The sequence below is a fragment of the Morchella sextelata genome (assembly GCF_020137385.1).
Source record: "Morchella sextelata strain SCLS chromosome Unknown scls_9, whole genome shotgun sequence".
Taxonomy (NCBI): domain Eukaryota; kingdom Fungi; phylum Ascomycota; class Pezizomycetes; order Pezizales; family Morchellaceae; genus Morchella; species Morchella sextelata.
Window position 1 is genome coordinate 1323818 of NW_025408624.1, and position 13545 is coordinate 1337362.

A 13545-nucleotide genomic window follows, 5' to 3' on the forward strand; every position below is an offset into this window, starting at 1 on the left:
ATAATCCAGGTGCTCCGGGTGGAAAGGTCGGCTCGCCCATAATCCATCGAGAAAAGTGAGACACGTAACTCAAGATTCAATTGGAGGCGGCAGTTCTGGTTTGTTGTGTTGTCCATATCCAGGAATGAAGTATGAGCTGTTCAGGGAATACCAAACGAACGGCCGCTGCCCCATACTAGCAAAAATTGCATATAGGACTAGCGTGATGCTTAATCGATACCTATTCAGAGGAGACAATCCACAAAGAACACCCGTCCGAGAGGTCTTCGTCTAGCTCTCACCCGCTCGGAAGATATCCGAGAGAATTCTAGAAGCCTGAGCTTATCGCGGAGAAATAACGACCTGTGCGGCTCCTCGATCCTCTTCGGAAAAATAATCTATTAAGGGAAGGTTCGTGGCTTCTGAAACATATTTTTGCACGGGCCATATCGTGGAGGCACTTTCTGGAACCCAGCATTGATCGCGCCCGGAATTCCCCACAGCAAGTTAATGATGGTATCACATATGGAATATAATTTATGAAGTATGTTCGGTGCGCATCTCATGAAACATTGGTGAATGCCAAGCGAGTGCTGTCGGTTTAAGCATTAAGGTTGGGGTGACGAGCTGAGTGATATGTCAAAAATATTTTTGATTACTCCAGTCAATTGATTGGAGAAATCAGGTAAACGAGCCCAACATGCCTGAGGGCTGATGTTCTTCGTTGTTCCTGCATAATCTTTCTCATCTGCAGTTGCCGCCGCAGAGATATTTAGCATGTCCATGCTTTACTGGGGTCTGGGCAATGATCAATGAGACACCTTTTCACCCGGATACGTAGGTACAAAATGCATTTTTGGATACTCCACATACGCCAAGAGTGGGTATGGAGTGTTATGCACAGTGGAGTATTCGCCAGACAGGCCAATTGTCAGAAGGCGGGCAAGAAATGGGTTGATCAATTGACCGACCAGAACGCCGATCTGACGATTCGGGCCGAATCAGAAGCTGCTACCGGCAACCAGCTGCCAGGAAAGCAACAAATAAAGTTATTCGCCAAACAGACCAATTACTAACTACTTCGCCAATGAAACCTGTTACCGGTAGCTCAGGTACCACGTCAATGTAATAATAGACAAAAGTATTGCTCAAACAAGCCAATGGACAATGGCCGTGAATCGAGATGTTTGCGTACCTGCACTATGTAGGCTTCTGAACAGTGCATACAACATGGTAGTACGTACTTGACGCACTACTTAAGCAGTTGATATTAACGACTGTCAGCTAAGCAAGCTCTCTTAATCCAATTATTTTGTGCGTGTAGGTATGTAGGTACATACTCTATGTACATGCCATCGCAAAATCATGTGCCTCAATGCTTTGCTTTGAAAACAATCGTCAGCAACTTTTCACTCCACCTTCGGTGACGTGGTTCTACTTCTAACGTTCATGATAATATTTACGTTTTTTTCTTTCTTCCTTGTACTTTTTTGCCTGGCGTTCCTGCATGCGGGTCGGTACAAAATACCTCGACTGGGACACCCAAGATCATTTTATTCGATTCATGTATTTTCTATCCTTGGGGGCGAATCGAATCACGATACAAATCAACCCTTAAGCAGGTGGGCCACTTTTCTTCTGTCATCTGCCATTTTCTTTTGTTTAGAGGAAAAAAAGGTACGAACGGAGGGCCTAGGGTTTGCCCCACGGACGATACGGCGGCATCTTCTTCGGAGGCGCTCCGAGTATGCGGTTACCGGAGATGGAGATGTGTGAGAGGGACATGGGGAATAGCGCGCTCTGCCCGCAGGAGCGGGGAAACTTTCAGCCATTTTTTTCTCTCTGCGAAAAGCTGGTTTCATGGCCCAGAACGCTGCCGTACTACATCTGGTTTAGGCTCTCTTTTGAGCGGGACCTACCGGTACGTACGTACATGTATGTAGGTGATATGGGTCGAGGAAGAATCGGTTTGTTTCGACACAAGCCAGAGAGAGTTATGAAGGCCGAAATACCGAAATAGGGGCGGCTATGTGCCTGTATACGCAAGATAATTCAGTGTCAGCGATTTTATTCCAGGTAGTGAAATTCGAGAAAATTGGTAAACGAGAGGAAACGTAAGCTACGAGTGGAGTCGCTTGATGATGGCGCGTACAACTCGCTTGTGAGTGCTCTGCTTTTCTGTTTTTGGACTCTACAGGTTGAGGTAAGGCGAGAAACCTGATTTCGAGTGTTCTTCAATTTCAGCCTCTGCATGCTGTGTTGCGTGTAAGAATCCAGTCTTTATACCTTGCAGGACACATACTCTACCTACTAGGTGTGTCACTACAGTCTATAGGTAAAGGCTTTGCAATAAGTTATTAGCCAAGTTGCCAAGATGATCTTTTCTCTTCATCTTCCAGAGCCTCATACCTTATGGTTCTGGATGTCTAGGCACGCCGCACCGAAGTTACCTCTTCTTCGGCCGACCCGACTTTAGTAATATTGTGCATGGCCCAGATGCCACACACACATGGCTAGCGTAGGGATTAGAAATGTTTACAGTTTGACTTCCGGCGGAGGGCTCGTGGTTCATGAAACACCCTAATTTGTTAGTTTGTTCCTGGAACGAGGTTTCAGGGTCCGAATCATGAATCTGGGTTCGACTGAATTCCTGATGGAGAAGAGAGATATGGTCGCTTGAAAGGAAAGACGGAAGTCTATCCTGGATTTCCCTTGCGCTTCTGCACTCTACAGTAAAGGGTAGGTATCTCAGTTCTGGGGTAGAGTAGAGTACCATGTTGCCGCACCATCCCATCTAGTTGGGCCTATCGAGGAAGTGCTGCTCTCCATGCCATGCCACGAGATAGAGTATGTATCTTATCCGCTGAACTTGTTATCGCGCAGGCATGGCACTGGCAGGGTTGCTTGTAGATTATTCTACACCCATCCAGCACGCAAGTACATAGCATTGGAGGCTTCACTAAGTCTGTGTTCGAGATTTACGTGGCCCGACAGGAAGGAGGAACGCACGGGCGGTACCAGTTATACCGTAATAGGCCTGGTACACGCGCGGATTTGCGTCGGATCCAACAGGTGGGTGTGAAGGGCGGGAAAGTCGCAAAAGCTAATGGACGGCTCATCTGGCCAGAAGAATGGAAGAAGAGGAACGCATGGGTGGGCAGGGAAACCCGGTGTTGTTGCAACAGCCCATGCAGGAACGGTTCTTTGGATTTGGGGACGACACACCAATCGCAACGACGACTGGAAAAACAATAAAGTGGCACAGGTTTTTTTTCCCTTCCTCTTTCCCATCGTGGTCCTTGTGAATCATGTAGTGTAGCTCCTTCCCTAGTCTTTGTTCTGCGCTGTACCCTGTCTGTCAATTCAGGGCTGAAGTTTTGTGTCTTTGTCCTTGCAGGCAGCCTGATATCTAGCTTTGTGCCAATTTTTCCATCCCTAAAAGAATTTGGGTCAGGAGGAGAGACTTAAATTACCTTTCACGATAAGGATAGCTAGATAGTCAGGATCATTATCATATGGGAGAGGATACTCGTGACAATTTTGAAGTTCAGGTGTGGGGAAAACGAAACGGGATTCCAAATTATCACGAAATAACGTGCTCAAACGGAGGCTTAAAGTAACGCTTGAGTGCTTGCGCTAGGAGTGGTAAGTGGGGGGCCTAACTTGGGAGGTTTTAGCGGTAGGTGCCGAGAAGCTTGGCGTCAGGTACCAGAAAAAGCAAACCCGTGAAATCTGCGAAAGTCAGTCAGACAAGTCGGTAGTAAAGGGTGTAACTGTAGGCAAGTGAAAAGGAAAAAAAAAAAAACAGAGTTGCATATCACTCATAATCAGACAAGTGCATGCAGCCAGATATGGAATTCAGGTACAGATGATACCCGCGCGGCCGGCAACTCATTTATCCTGATACAGGTTCTGGGCTTTTTCTCATACCGATTGAAGCTGGTTGAGTAGAGTGAGCGGTTCGTTTACACCCCTCTACCCCCCACCCCCCCCACATCTCTGCAGCTTAGTTCCAAGGGAGTATATGCAGTAGTAACTTATCATGTAGTGTCCTTTTAGGGTCCCCATGTGCAGAAGACTTCGTTTCATTCCTCTATAATATACTACGCTGGCCACTTCTTAAACAGACCCATTCGCTTCATCTATTCTCTTTCTTTTTCCTGTCAACCTATCCTATCATCTCTTCACCATCCAATCCTCTCTCCTTCACCCGGCACACCTTGCCTCGTTCTTCCCTCTTTGTCCTTTTTTGTAGATATCGCCTTGTCATTCCTTCGAAGACAATATCTATCCACTCATTTGCTTTGATAGCAATATTACAGAGACATCCCTACCACAACTACATTCAAACATACACCGAACTAAGACATTCATCTGTCTCATTCAATTGACATTTACCGTGGGCCCGTGGTGCCTTTGTATTGTTCAAGAGCACACCGACCGAAATCCAGCCATATATCAATACCCCCCCGACGCACTCGATCAGAGCAAAATAATACACCAAACAACTTTTTCAATACCTTCTTTCAAAATTCAAAATGATTTATTCTAGATTCACCAGCTTGGCCGTAGCACTTTTGCTTGCCGTCGAGGTTACCGTTGCTCAGCCTCATGGTAATATTCTCAGTTAAATCGTGATTGCAAATTTATGTCGTGCTAATAATTTGCACAGGAAAACGCCATCACAAGAGGAGCCCCAAAGCTGTGGCTGAGCCTACAGCGGAGACCCAAACGGAGTACGAAACTGTCTACGTCTACGTTGATGAGAACGGCAATAGGGTTGAGAACTATTCCCCCGAAGCCTCAGCACCTGCCCCCGAGCAGCACTCCGTCGATGTGTCGAGTCTCAACACAGCAAACACAGCAAATAAGGGTGTCGCATCAATTTCTGGGTCCAAGCCCGGCATTGTCTACTCTCCCTACAACGATGATGGGTCTTGCAAGTCCTCTGCTCAGGTCTCCTCCGATTTTGCCAGCCTCCAGGATTATCCTTTGATCCGTATCTATGGTGTCGACTGTAACCAGGTTCCCAACGTTTTGGCAGCTAAGGGATCATCCACCAAGCTCTTCGTCGGTATCTTCAATGTTCTTGATTCCACGCAGTTCAACAGTGATATGAGCTCCCTTATCAAGTCTGCAAGCAGTGCTTGGGGCTCAATTCATACCGTTGCCATCGGAAATGAGCTTGTGAACAGTGGAGCTTCTGCTTCAGCAGTCGTTACTGTTGTCAACAGCGCCCGTACCACTCTCCGTGCTGCTGGATACACTGGTCCCGTCGTCACTGTTGATACCTTTGTCGCTATCATGAACAACCCCGTTTTGTGCCAAAACTCTGACTACATTGCGGCTAACTGCCACCCTTACTACGACGGAAAGGTTGATGCCAGTGGTGCTGGGTCTTTCTTGACTACTCAAAGCGCGAACATCAAGGCTGCTTGCCCTGGAAAGGATCTTTTGTACACCGAAACCGGCTGGCCTCATCAGGGAGAGCCTAATGGTCTCGCCAAAGCCTCTGTCAGCGATCAGACAACTGCTCTTAAGTCAATCTGGGCCGCTATGGGAAGCAATGTTATCTTGTTCACTTTCCGCGATGATCTCTGGAAGCAGAACACCGCAGCTACATTCAACGCAGAGAAGGTTTGTTAATTCCTATACACATATATCCATAACATCTTACTAACTGTTTCATAGTACTGGGGTATTAAAGATTATTCTATCTTCAATTAAACAGACGTTGATTTACTAGACCTTTTTTTGGCTTTTTGCTTTTTGGGGCGTTTTTTTTCTTTTTCTCATTCAAGACTTTCTTTAACTCCTTTTTTACATACCTTTTTCTTTCCTTTTTTTGTTCCGTCCATGCAAGCATCGGATCAAAGCTCAGCCAGGCATCAACATGGTAGGGATGACTTTGAAACATCTAGAAGGGGTTCTCATTGTCGCTCTCGATCTACGGCGAATTATAGGTGGTCATTTACAAGGTGTTATTTGTTTTGTCTTGTTTCTTTTGTCGGAAAGCCTTTGGAAGGCGGGGGAAAAAAAAATCTCAGGCTACAGATAGATGTGTCGGCAGACATGAACCTTTTTTATTCAGCTGTATATATATATTATGTGTATTTCTTTGAATTTTAAGGAGATATAAAAACATATATAACATGTAATTCTGCTTTCCCACTGTCCTTTCCAAGTGAGCAGTGTAGTGCATTACATCTAACTTCCTACATGTAAGTACAATACCGTAGGTAGGTGATAGACTATTATTCAACGCTGCACTCGGGATTAGGAGAGGTCTCTCATACCCCGGGTTGTAATCGATGGATCGGCGATAGGTTTCGGTAGTCCCGCTACGTATTACCATAAACCCCAGGAAAGTACCGACCTGCATCATATCACCCATCACCTTCCCGCACGTGAAAAAGATGTAATCATTAAATGTGCGTACGGAGGGATCGAGTAAAGAGAGAATGTTACACGGAAGACTAAGTCCTTCTGCGTGCTGAAATTGCAGTGCTAACTGCTTGCTTGAAAAACTCCTTGGTTGCGCAAGGAGAGTGTGACACATGCGTTAGCCACAGATACAATTTGTTCCGTGTACATACATGTATGTACCTGATTATCATGGCCATGGATGGATGGATGCTCGTTGCATATTGTTTTCAAGTAAGTTTTCGGCAGCACACAGAACTCTAATCAGAAACGTGGGGGCGTGTGTCTGTGGGATGGAACGGGGGTGTAGGGGGAATGGGTGGTGGGTTGAAACGAAGCGAATGACCGCCCATGACCTCCCCTACATGGTAAATATTGCACTAACTTTCAGCCCAAACCCTAACCCACTCCCTACGAGCTCTAACCCCCCACCGTGGTGTTATCGATAAGTAGAAATTTTTTTTTTTGCCCCGCCGTGCCATGGATTAGTACCCCGCCGTTGGTTTTATCACTCACCCTTTTTTTTTGTTGAACTACAGATCTACGGCCTACCTTTATACCAACTACACCTCATCGCCCCTTCCTTCTCTACCTCATCTCTTTCTTTTCTCCAGCTGGGGAAAAAAAAAAGAGACACTAAAAAAGAAAGAAAAAATCGTTTTTTCTGCACACACATCATAATGGCGTCCGAGTTCCTGGCCGTCCCCGGCTCGCCCGCATACTCGACCTTCCGCCTCGTCGAGATCAAAGACGCCCTCAACACGGCCCTTGCCGGCGCCGCCGTCGTCAAGAGCATTGCCTCGCTCTACGTGCACTACGTGTGCCCCACCGACGCGGCGGCTGCCCAAGTGCTGGCCCAGCCCGGCAGCGCAGAAAGGAGGTATCTGGAGCAGCTGCTGCACTATGGCGAGGAGGACAAGGACACGGAGAGGCTGGTGAAGATTGTAACCGGCGCGGGGAAGGCGGATGGCGCGGTGTGGTGGGTGTGTCCGAGGGCGGGCACGATCAGTCCGTGGTCGTCGAAGGCGACGAGTATTGCGGCGGTGTGTGGGCTGGGCGGGGTCAAGAGGATTGAGAGGGGCGTGCTGCTGGAGCTGGTATTTGAGGAGGGGAGGGAGTGGACGGGCGCGGGGTTCCCGGGCACGGAGGCGGTCTATGATCGCATGACACAGGTTTGTGGTGATTGTAGTTGCGTGGTGTTGCTACTGGAGTTCTAATTGTGCTATGTAGACCCTCTCGCCGCAGCCCCCAACGTTCGAGGCCCTCTTTGGAACCCACGACCCTCTCCCAGTCGGCCGTGTGGACCTCCACTCCGCAACATCAACGCCCCTGGAGTCCCTCCAGAAGGCAAACAAGGAGCTCGGGCTCGCGCTCGACCAGAGCGAGATCTCGTACCTGCTCGACGCCTTCTCGGCCACCGGCCCGTGCCCGCGCGACCCCTACGACGTCGAGCTGTTCATGTTCGCGCAGGTCAACTCGGAGCACTGTCGCCACAAGCAGTTCAACGCCTCGTGGACCATTGACGGCCAGCAGAAGCCAAACTCGCTCTTTGGCATGATCAGGAACACACATAAGCTCTCGCCGGACCACACCGTCTCGGCGTACTCAGACAACGCGGCGGTCCTGCAGGGTAATGAGGCCGTGCATTGGGCGCCCGATGTGGACGGGGAATGGAAGCAGACGAAGGAGATGGTCCACTTTGTGGCCAAGGTCGAGACGCATAACCATCCGACCGCGGTGTCGCCGTATCCCGGTGCGGCGACGGGATCGGGCGGTGAGATTAGAGATGAGGGCGCGGTGGGCCGCGGGTCGAAGCCAAAGGCGGGGTTGGCGGGGTTTAGTGTGTCGGATCTGCTGATCCCCGGGCATCGCCAGCCGTGGGAGATTGATATGGGGAAGCCAAACCATATTGCGTCGCCGATCGATATTATGTTGGAGGCGCCCATTGGGTCTGCGGCGTTCAATAACGAGTTTGGGAGGCCGTGTATCATGGGGTACTTTCGCACGCTGACGACAAGGGTTGCGGATGGGAAGGGCGGAGATGAGGTCCGCGGGTACCATAAGCCTATCATGCTAGCGGGAGGCCTGGGGACGGTCCGTCCCATCCATGCTATCAAGGAGCCCGGCATGATTGAGCCCGGAGCGTATCTGATTGTGCTTGGAGGCCCGGCGATGTTGATTGGGCTTGGTGGTGGTGCGGCGTCGTCGATTGCGTCGGGCGAGGGGAGTGTGGACTTGGACTTTGCGTCGGTCCAGAGAGGGAACCCAGAGCAGCAGAGGAGGGCGCAGATGGTGATTGATGCCTGCGTTGCCTTGGGTGTTAACAACCCTATCCGCTCCATCCACGATGTGGGTGCTGGTGGGCTCTCGAACGCCCTGCCGGAGCTGGTGCATGATGCGGGTTTGGGCGCGGAGTTTGAGCTGAGAGAGGTCGAGAGCGCGGATAAGGGCATGAGCCCCCTCCAGATCTGGTGCTGCGAGGCACAGGAGCGCTACGTCATGGCAGTCGCGGAGGAGGGCCTCAAGACCTTCGAGACCATTGCCAAGCGTGAGAGATGCGGGTTCTCGGTCGTGGGACGGGCCCAGGGCGGGAAAGAGGAGGAGCAGCGCTTGGTGCTCAAGGACCGCAACAGCGAGAAGGACCCGAAGGTCATTGACCTGCCGATGTCGACGCTGTTCGGAAAGCCCCCGAAGATGACCCGTGTGGTGGAGAGCCGCAAGCTGGATCTCCCGGCGTTCGATACCACGTTGGAGAGCTACCTTGCGGAGATTCCGAAGGAGGTCCTCATCCAGGAGGCTGTCGACCGCGTGCTGCATCTGCCGAGTGTGGGGTCGAAGAGCTTCTTGATTACCATTGGGGATAGGACGGTTACGGGTCTGATTACGAGGGACCAGATGGTCGGGCCGTGGCAGGTGCCGGTTGCGGATGTTGCGGTCACGGCGACGGCGCTCGAGGAGGGCGTCAAGACGGGTGAATCGATGGCTATGGGCGAGAAGCCGACGCTGGCGCTAATCTCGCCGGCGGCGTCCGCGAAGATGGCGGTCGCAGAGTCGCTCATGAACTTGGCGGCTTCCGACATCCAGGGCGGGCTCCCGAGAGTGCGCTTGTCAGCCAACTGGATGGCGGCTGGGAACCACGCCGGTGAGGGGGCGGCGCTGTATGAGGCCGTTGAAGCAATTGGTATGGACCTCTGCCCGAAGCTGGGTGTCAGTATTCCTGTCGGGAAGGACTCAATGAGCATGAAGATGAAGTGGACCGAGCGCGAGACCAGCGCATCGAAGGAGGTGACGGCGCCAATCAGTTTGGTGGTTACGGCCTTTGCGGCCGTCGGCGATGTCAGCAAGACGTGGACACCGCAGTTGAAGCGTGTCAGTGAGATTGGCGAAAGTAAGCTTGTGCTGGTTGACCTGGCTGGTGGGAAGATGGCGATGGGCGGAAGCGCCGTTGCGCAGGTCTTTGGACAGGTTGGGAACGAGGCGCCGGATGTCAGGGACGTCGAGGTGTTCAAGGGCTTCTTCGAGGCCTGCGCGGAGGCCCGCGCGAAGGGTATTGTGCACGCCTACCACGACCGCAGCGACGGTGGTCTGTTCACGACGATTGTCGAGATGGCCTTCGCCGGCCGTGTCGGTGTCGATGTCGAGCTGAAGGATGCTGCGCGCAACGGCGAGACAAGCGGCGTGCTCGAGGCCTTCTTCAACGAGGAGCTCGGCGCTGTCTTCCAGGTTAAGGACGCGGACGTGGCGGCCTTCACACAGATCTTTGCGGCGAGGGGCGTCAAGGACGTCAAGGTCCTCGGGCCCGTCAAGCAGGCCAATGACCAGAAGATCACCTTCACATACAACGCCGCCCCCGTGTACGAGGCCTCCCGCGGCACACTGCAGCAGAAGTGGGCGGCCACTTCCCACATCATGCAGCGCATCCGCGACAACCCGACCTGCGCAGACCAGGAGTATGAGGCCATCCTCGACGATGCCGACCCGGGTCTTAGCTACAACCTCACCTTCAACCCCAGCGCCCCGCTGTTTGCAACCGTCCCGAGTGCGAAGCCCCGCGTGGCGATTCTCAGAGAGCAGGGTGTCAACGGCCATGCGGAGATGGCGTTCGCGTTTAGACTGGCGGGATTTACCCCAGTGGACGTGCACATGACGGACATCATCGATCGCGGCCTCACGCTCGACAGCTTCGTGGGTATTGCGGCGTGCGGTGGGTTCTCGTACGGTGACGTCCTTGGCGCCGGTGCCGGGTGGGCCAAGTCCGTACTGCTCCACCAGGGCGCGAGAACCGTGTTTGAGAAGTTCTTTAATAAGCGGACTGACACGTTCGCGCTGGGGGTGTGCAACGGGTGCCAGTTCCTCAGCAGGCTCAAGGGGATCATTGACGGTACGGAGAACTGGCCCGTGTTTGAGAGGAACAGGAGTGAGCAGTATGAGGCCCGCTTGTGCATGGTGGAGGTCCAGGACGCGGCGGACGAGAAGAACCCGAGCGTGTTCTTGGATGGGATGTCTGGGTCGTCGTTCCCGATTGCGGTCGCGCATGGGGAGGGGAGAGCGACGTTTAAGAGTCAGGAGCACCTGCAGAGACTGCAGGCGCAGGGAGGCGCCGTGGTTAGGTATGTGGATGGGAGGGGCAGGCCGACGGAGGTGTATCCTGCGAATCCGAACGGGTCGCCGGAGGGTATTGCGGGTGTCAGGAGTGCGAATGGAAGGGTGTTGGCGATGATGCCGCATCCCGAGAGGACGGTGGTGAGGGAGAGTGTTAGTTACTTGCCGGAGAGGGCGAGGGAGGAGGCGTGGGAGGTGGGCCCGTGGGTTAGGCTGTTTAGGAGCGCGAGGAGGTGGGTTGGTTAGGGAGATGGCTGTAGATAGGGAAAATTTGCTTTTTGTTTTGTTTTAGTAAGTGCTTTGGGTTGTGGATAAATGAATAGCTTTTTTTGTTGTTGGTTTTTTTTGTGTAGTTGCTTGGTTAGATATTAGGAATAAAACATACTGCAGGGATGTTGAGTGCGAGTGATGACTTGTGATGCGGTTTCTGGGGGATGTGTAATGATGTTACCGGTGCGTGCGGACGTCTGCAGATTGACGCCCATCCGTCCATCTGCAGATCGCTTCATCTCTGTGGCAGTCGGTAGAGCATGACGTGTGTGAGTGTAGCGGAGGGAAGGGAAAGAGGCATCCCGTAGGATCGGTATGCGGCCAAACCATAATCTAGTAAATAAGGTTTGTCGTATCCTAGGCGGCTTGTAAGTTTTGGCCATCGATGTAGCCGGGCTCTGCCACGTCTTTGTCTTTTGATGTGGGGAAACTTTAGTTTTACGCTACGAGCCTACCCATTCCATATCGCTTTTGCTGGGTTAAGGTTTGTTGATGTCGACGCCTAGCCTCTTTGACGGTTACCTCTTTGGGCCCCGCCATATTATGGGGCTGGGAGGGCTTTTTTTCTTCTATTGTACTTCTTGGAGGGATGCTCTTTTTGGCTTCTATGAAGATCAGGCTTTGGACGTATTCTGAAGTCTATAATAACACATGATGCAAAAATGACACCCCCTTCCTCCTCTAGCTATAGAGAAATCAAAATCAAAATAGCCTCCTAATTTATTCTACTACAAAAAAAGAAAAAAAGAAACAAAAAGTACTGCAGCGACTTATTGATTAATGTGCGCTACTACTCCCACCCCCGGTTTGAACTCGGGACCTTGCCCAAACACTCGGTGTCTAACCCGACGAGCAGTCTAGCCACTAGACCACTCGCCCATGGTGGATGCTGGGCTGGAAGTGATCATTGAGCTTGGCGGTGTGCCAAGATGAAGTAGAACCATAGGCCTTCGATGTGAATGCTCAGCCACCCATAATACCTTTCATTTTGGATCATAGCGAACTGTGTCATCTTGCATCATGTGTTATTGTAGAGCACGTCTACCAAAAACTGTGTCATTTTAGAATAAGACCATGGCGAGACAATAATTCATATAAGCTACAACTCCACAGAGGGGTTTTACCACCAACTTCCGCAAGTCATTTGAAGTATCAAGATGAGTACCAAGTCAGAATTTGCCTGTTCTATCAAACAGATTCAAATACTTTGTCTATGATTATGATTTGGTTCGGTCATCTTCGAACGGTCTTGAAGCGGCTCGGAAATTCAGAATTTTTAACCCCTACCGAATCCAGAAGCTCTAAGGACTATATTTATTAATCATCTTTTCTAGATATGTACAGGAAGAACCCATACTCAGGATCCCAATGAACTCCCTGAGATGGTGATCTGCAGGCCCCAAGACCTCCTAACTACCCAGTAGGTACTCTCGGTGGTAAAACCATCAATCCACTCGCAAAAAAAACAGGAGCTTTACCACTAGAAGGGCCTACTGGGCTAGACAGAAAGTCCAGGATCTATATTCCACACCAACTAACCAAAAATATAACCAATATACAGCCAGCAAATTTTAAACCGAAAAGAAACTCAAAGTTTCGAGGCTATCCTCGCCCCAAAACTTCCCTTGCCTCACTCTTGCCCAGATCCGATCCCAGTCGCAGACATAGCACCCTTGGCACCCCCGCTTGAACACATCTTCTTTAGAGGTCGGGACCGACCAGGCACACGTATTAAAACACGTAAGTACGAGTATTGCTACGAGTGCGTAGCGGAGTGCACAAGCTATATCTACCAATCAGCACGGCTGCGGTAGGTACAAAGATATACATAGATATAGAGAAGTACGTACTTATCTCAAGAAAAAGTTTAACGACGTAATAATGACTTCCGTTCAGCGAGCCACAGCAACTATCGAAGATGGATACGGTTATAAGTCTTGCAACGTAATCCATGATAAGGGTTTCTGTGTGCGATTGTTGGGCGGGGATGGAGGTATCTAGAGTCTGAAGCGAGATTGGACTGTTGTTATATTTGGGAGTTTATAGTTATATTTAGGCGGTTTCGTCTGATGTAATAGTTAATACTACCGCGGGGACAGTAGCAGTTCTAAATATATTGTGATGATGCGGGTATTTGTGGCATGAGAGATCACTCGGGTCTTGGCGTTTGGCGTTTGGCATTGTGGTTTTGATGGCTGCCAAGCAGGTGAAACAATTGCGGTGACAGATTGTGCCATTAAAAGATCGCGCTGTTCTCGAAAATGGACTGGA

General features: G+C 50.9%; 2 protein-coding genes across 2 annotated transcripts; both read left to right on the plus strand.

The window, feature by feature from the left end:
* Positions 1-4517: 4517 nt before the first annotated feature.
* H6S33_013022 (uncharacterized protein) lies at positions 4518-5706 on the plus strand (the record flags this gene model as incomplete). The annotated part of the gene is made up of 3 exons (XM_044844386.1): positions 4518-4593; positions 4652-5616; positions 5671-5706. The coding sequence occupies 3 exons, from the start codon at positions 4518-4520 to the stop codon at positions 5704-5706; spliced, it is 1077 nt and encodes a 358-aa protein (XP_044694731.1).
* Positions 5707-7082: 1376 nt separating this feature from the next.
* On the plus strand, positions 7083-11250 carry H6S33_013023 (uncharacterized protein; the record flags this gene model as incomplete). Its single annotated transcript, XM_044844387.1, has 2 exons — positions 7083-7574; positions 7633-11250. 2 exons carry the CDS (start codon positions 7083-7085, stop codon positions 11248-11250), a joined length of 4110 nt encoding a protein of 1369 aa, XP_044694732.1.
* Positions 11251-13545: the final 2295 nt, after the last annotated feature.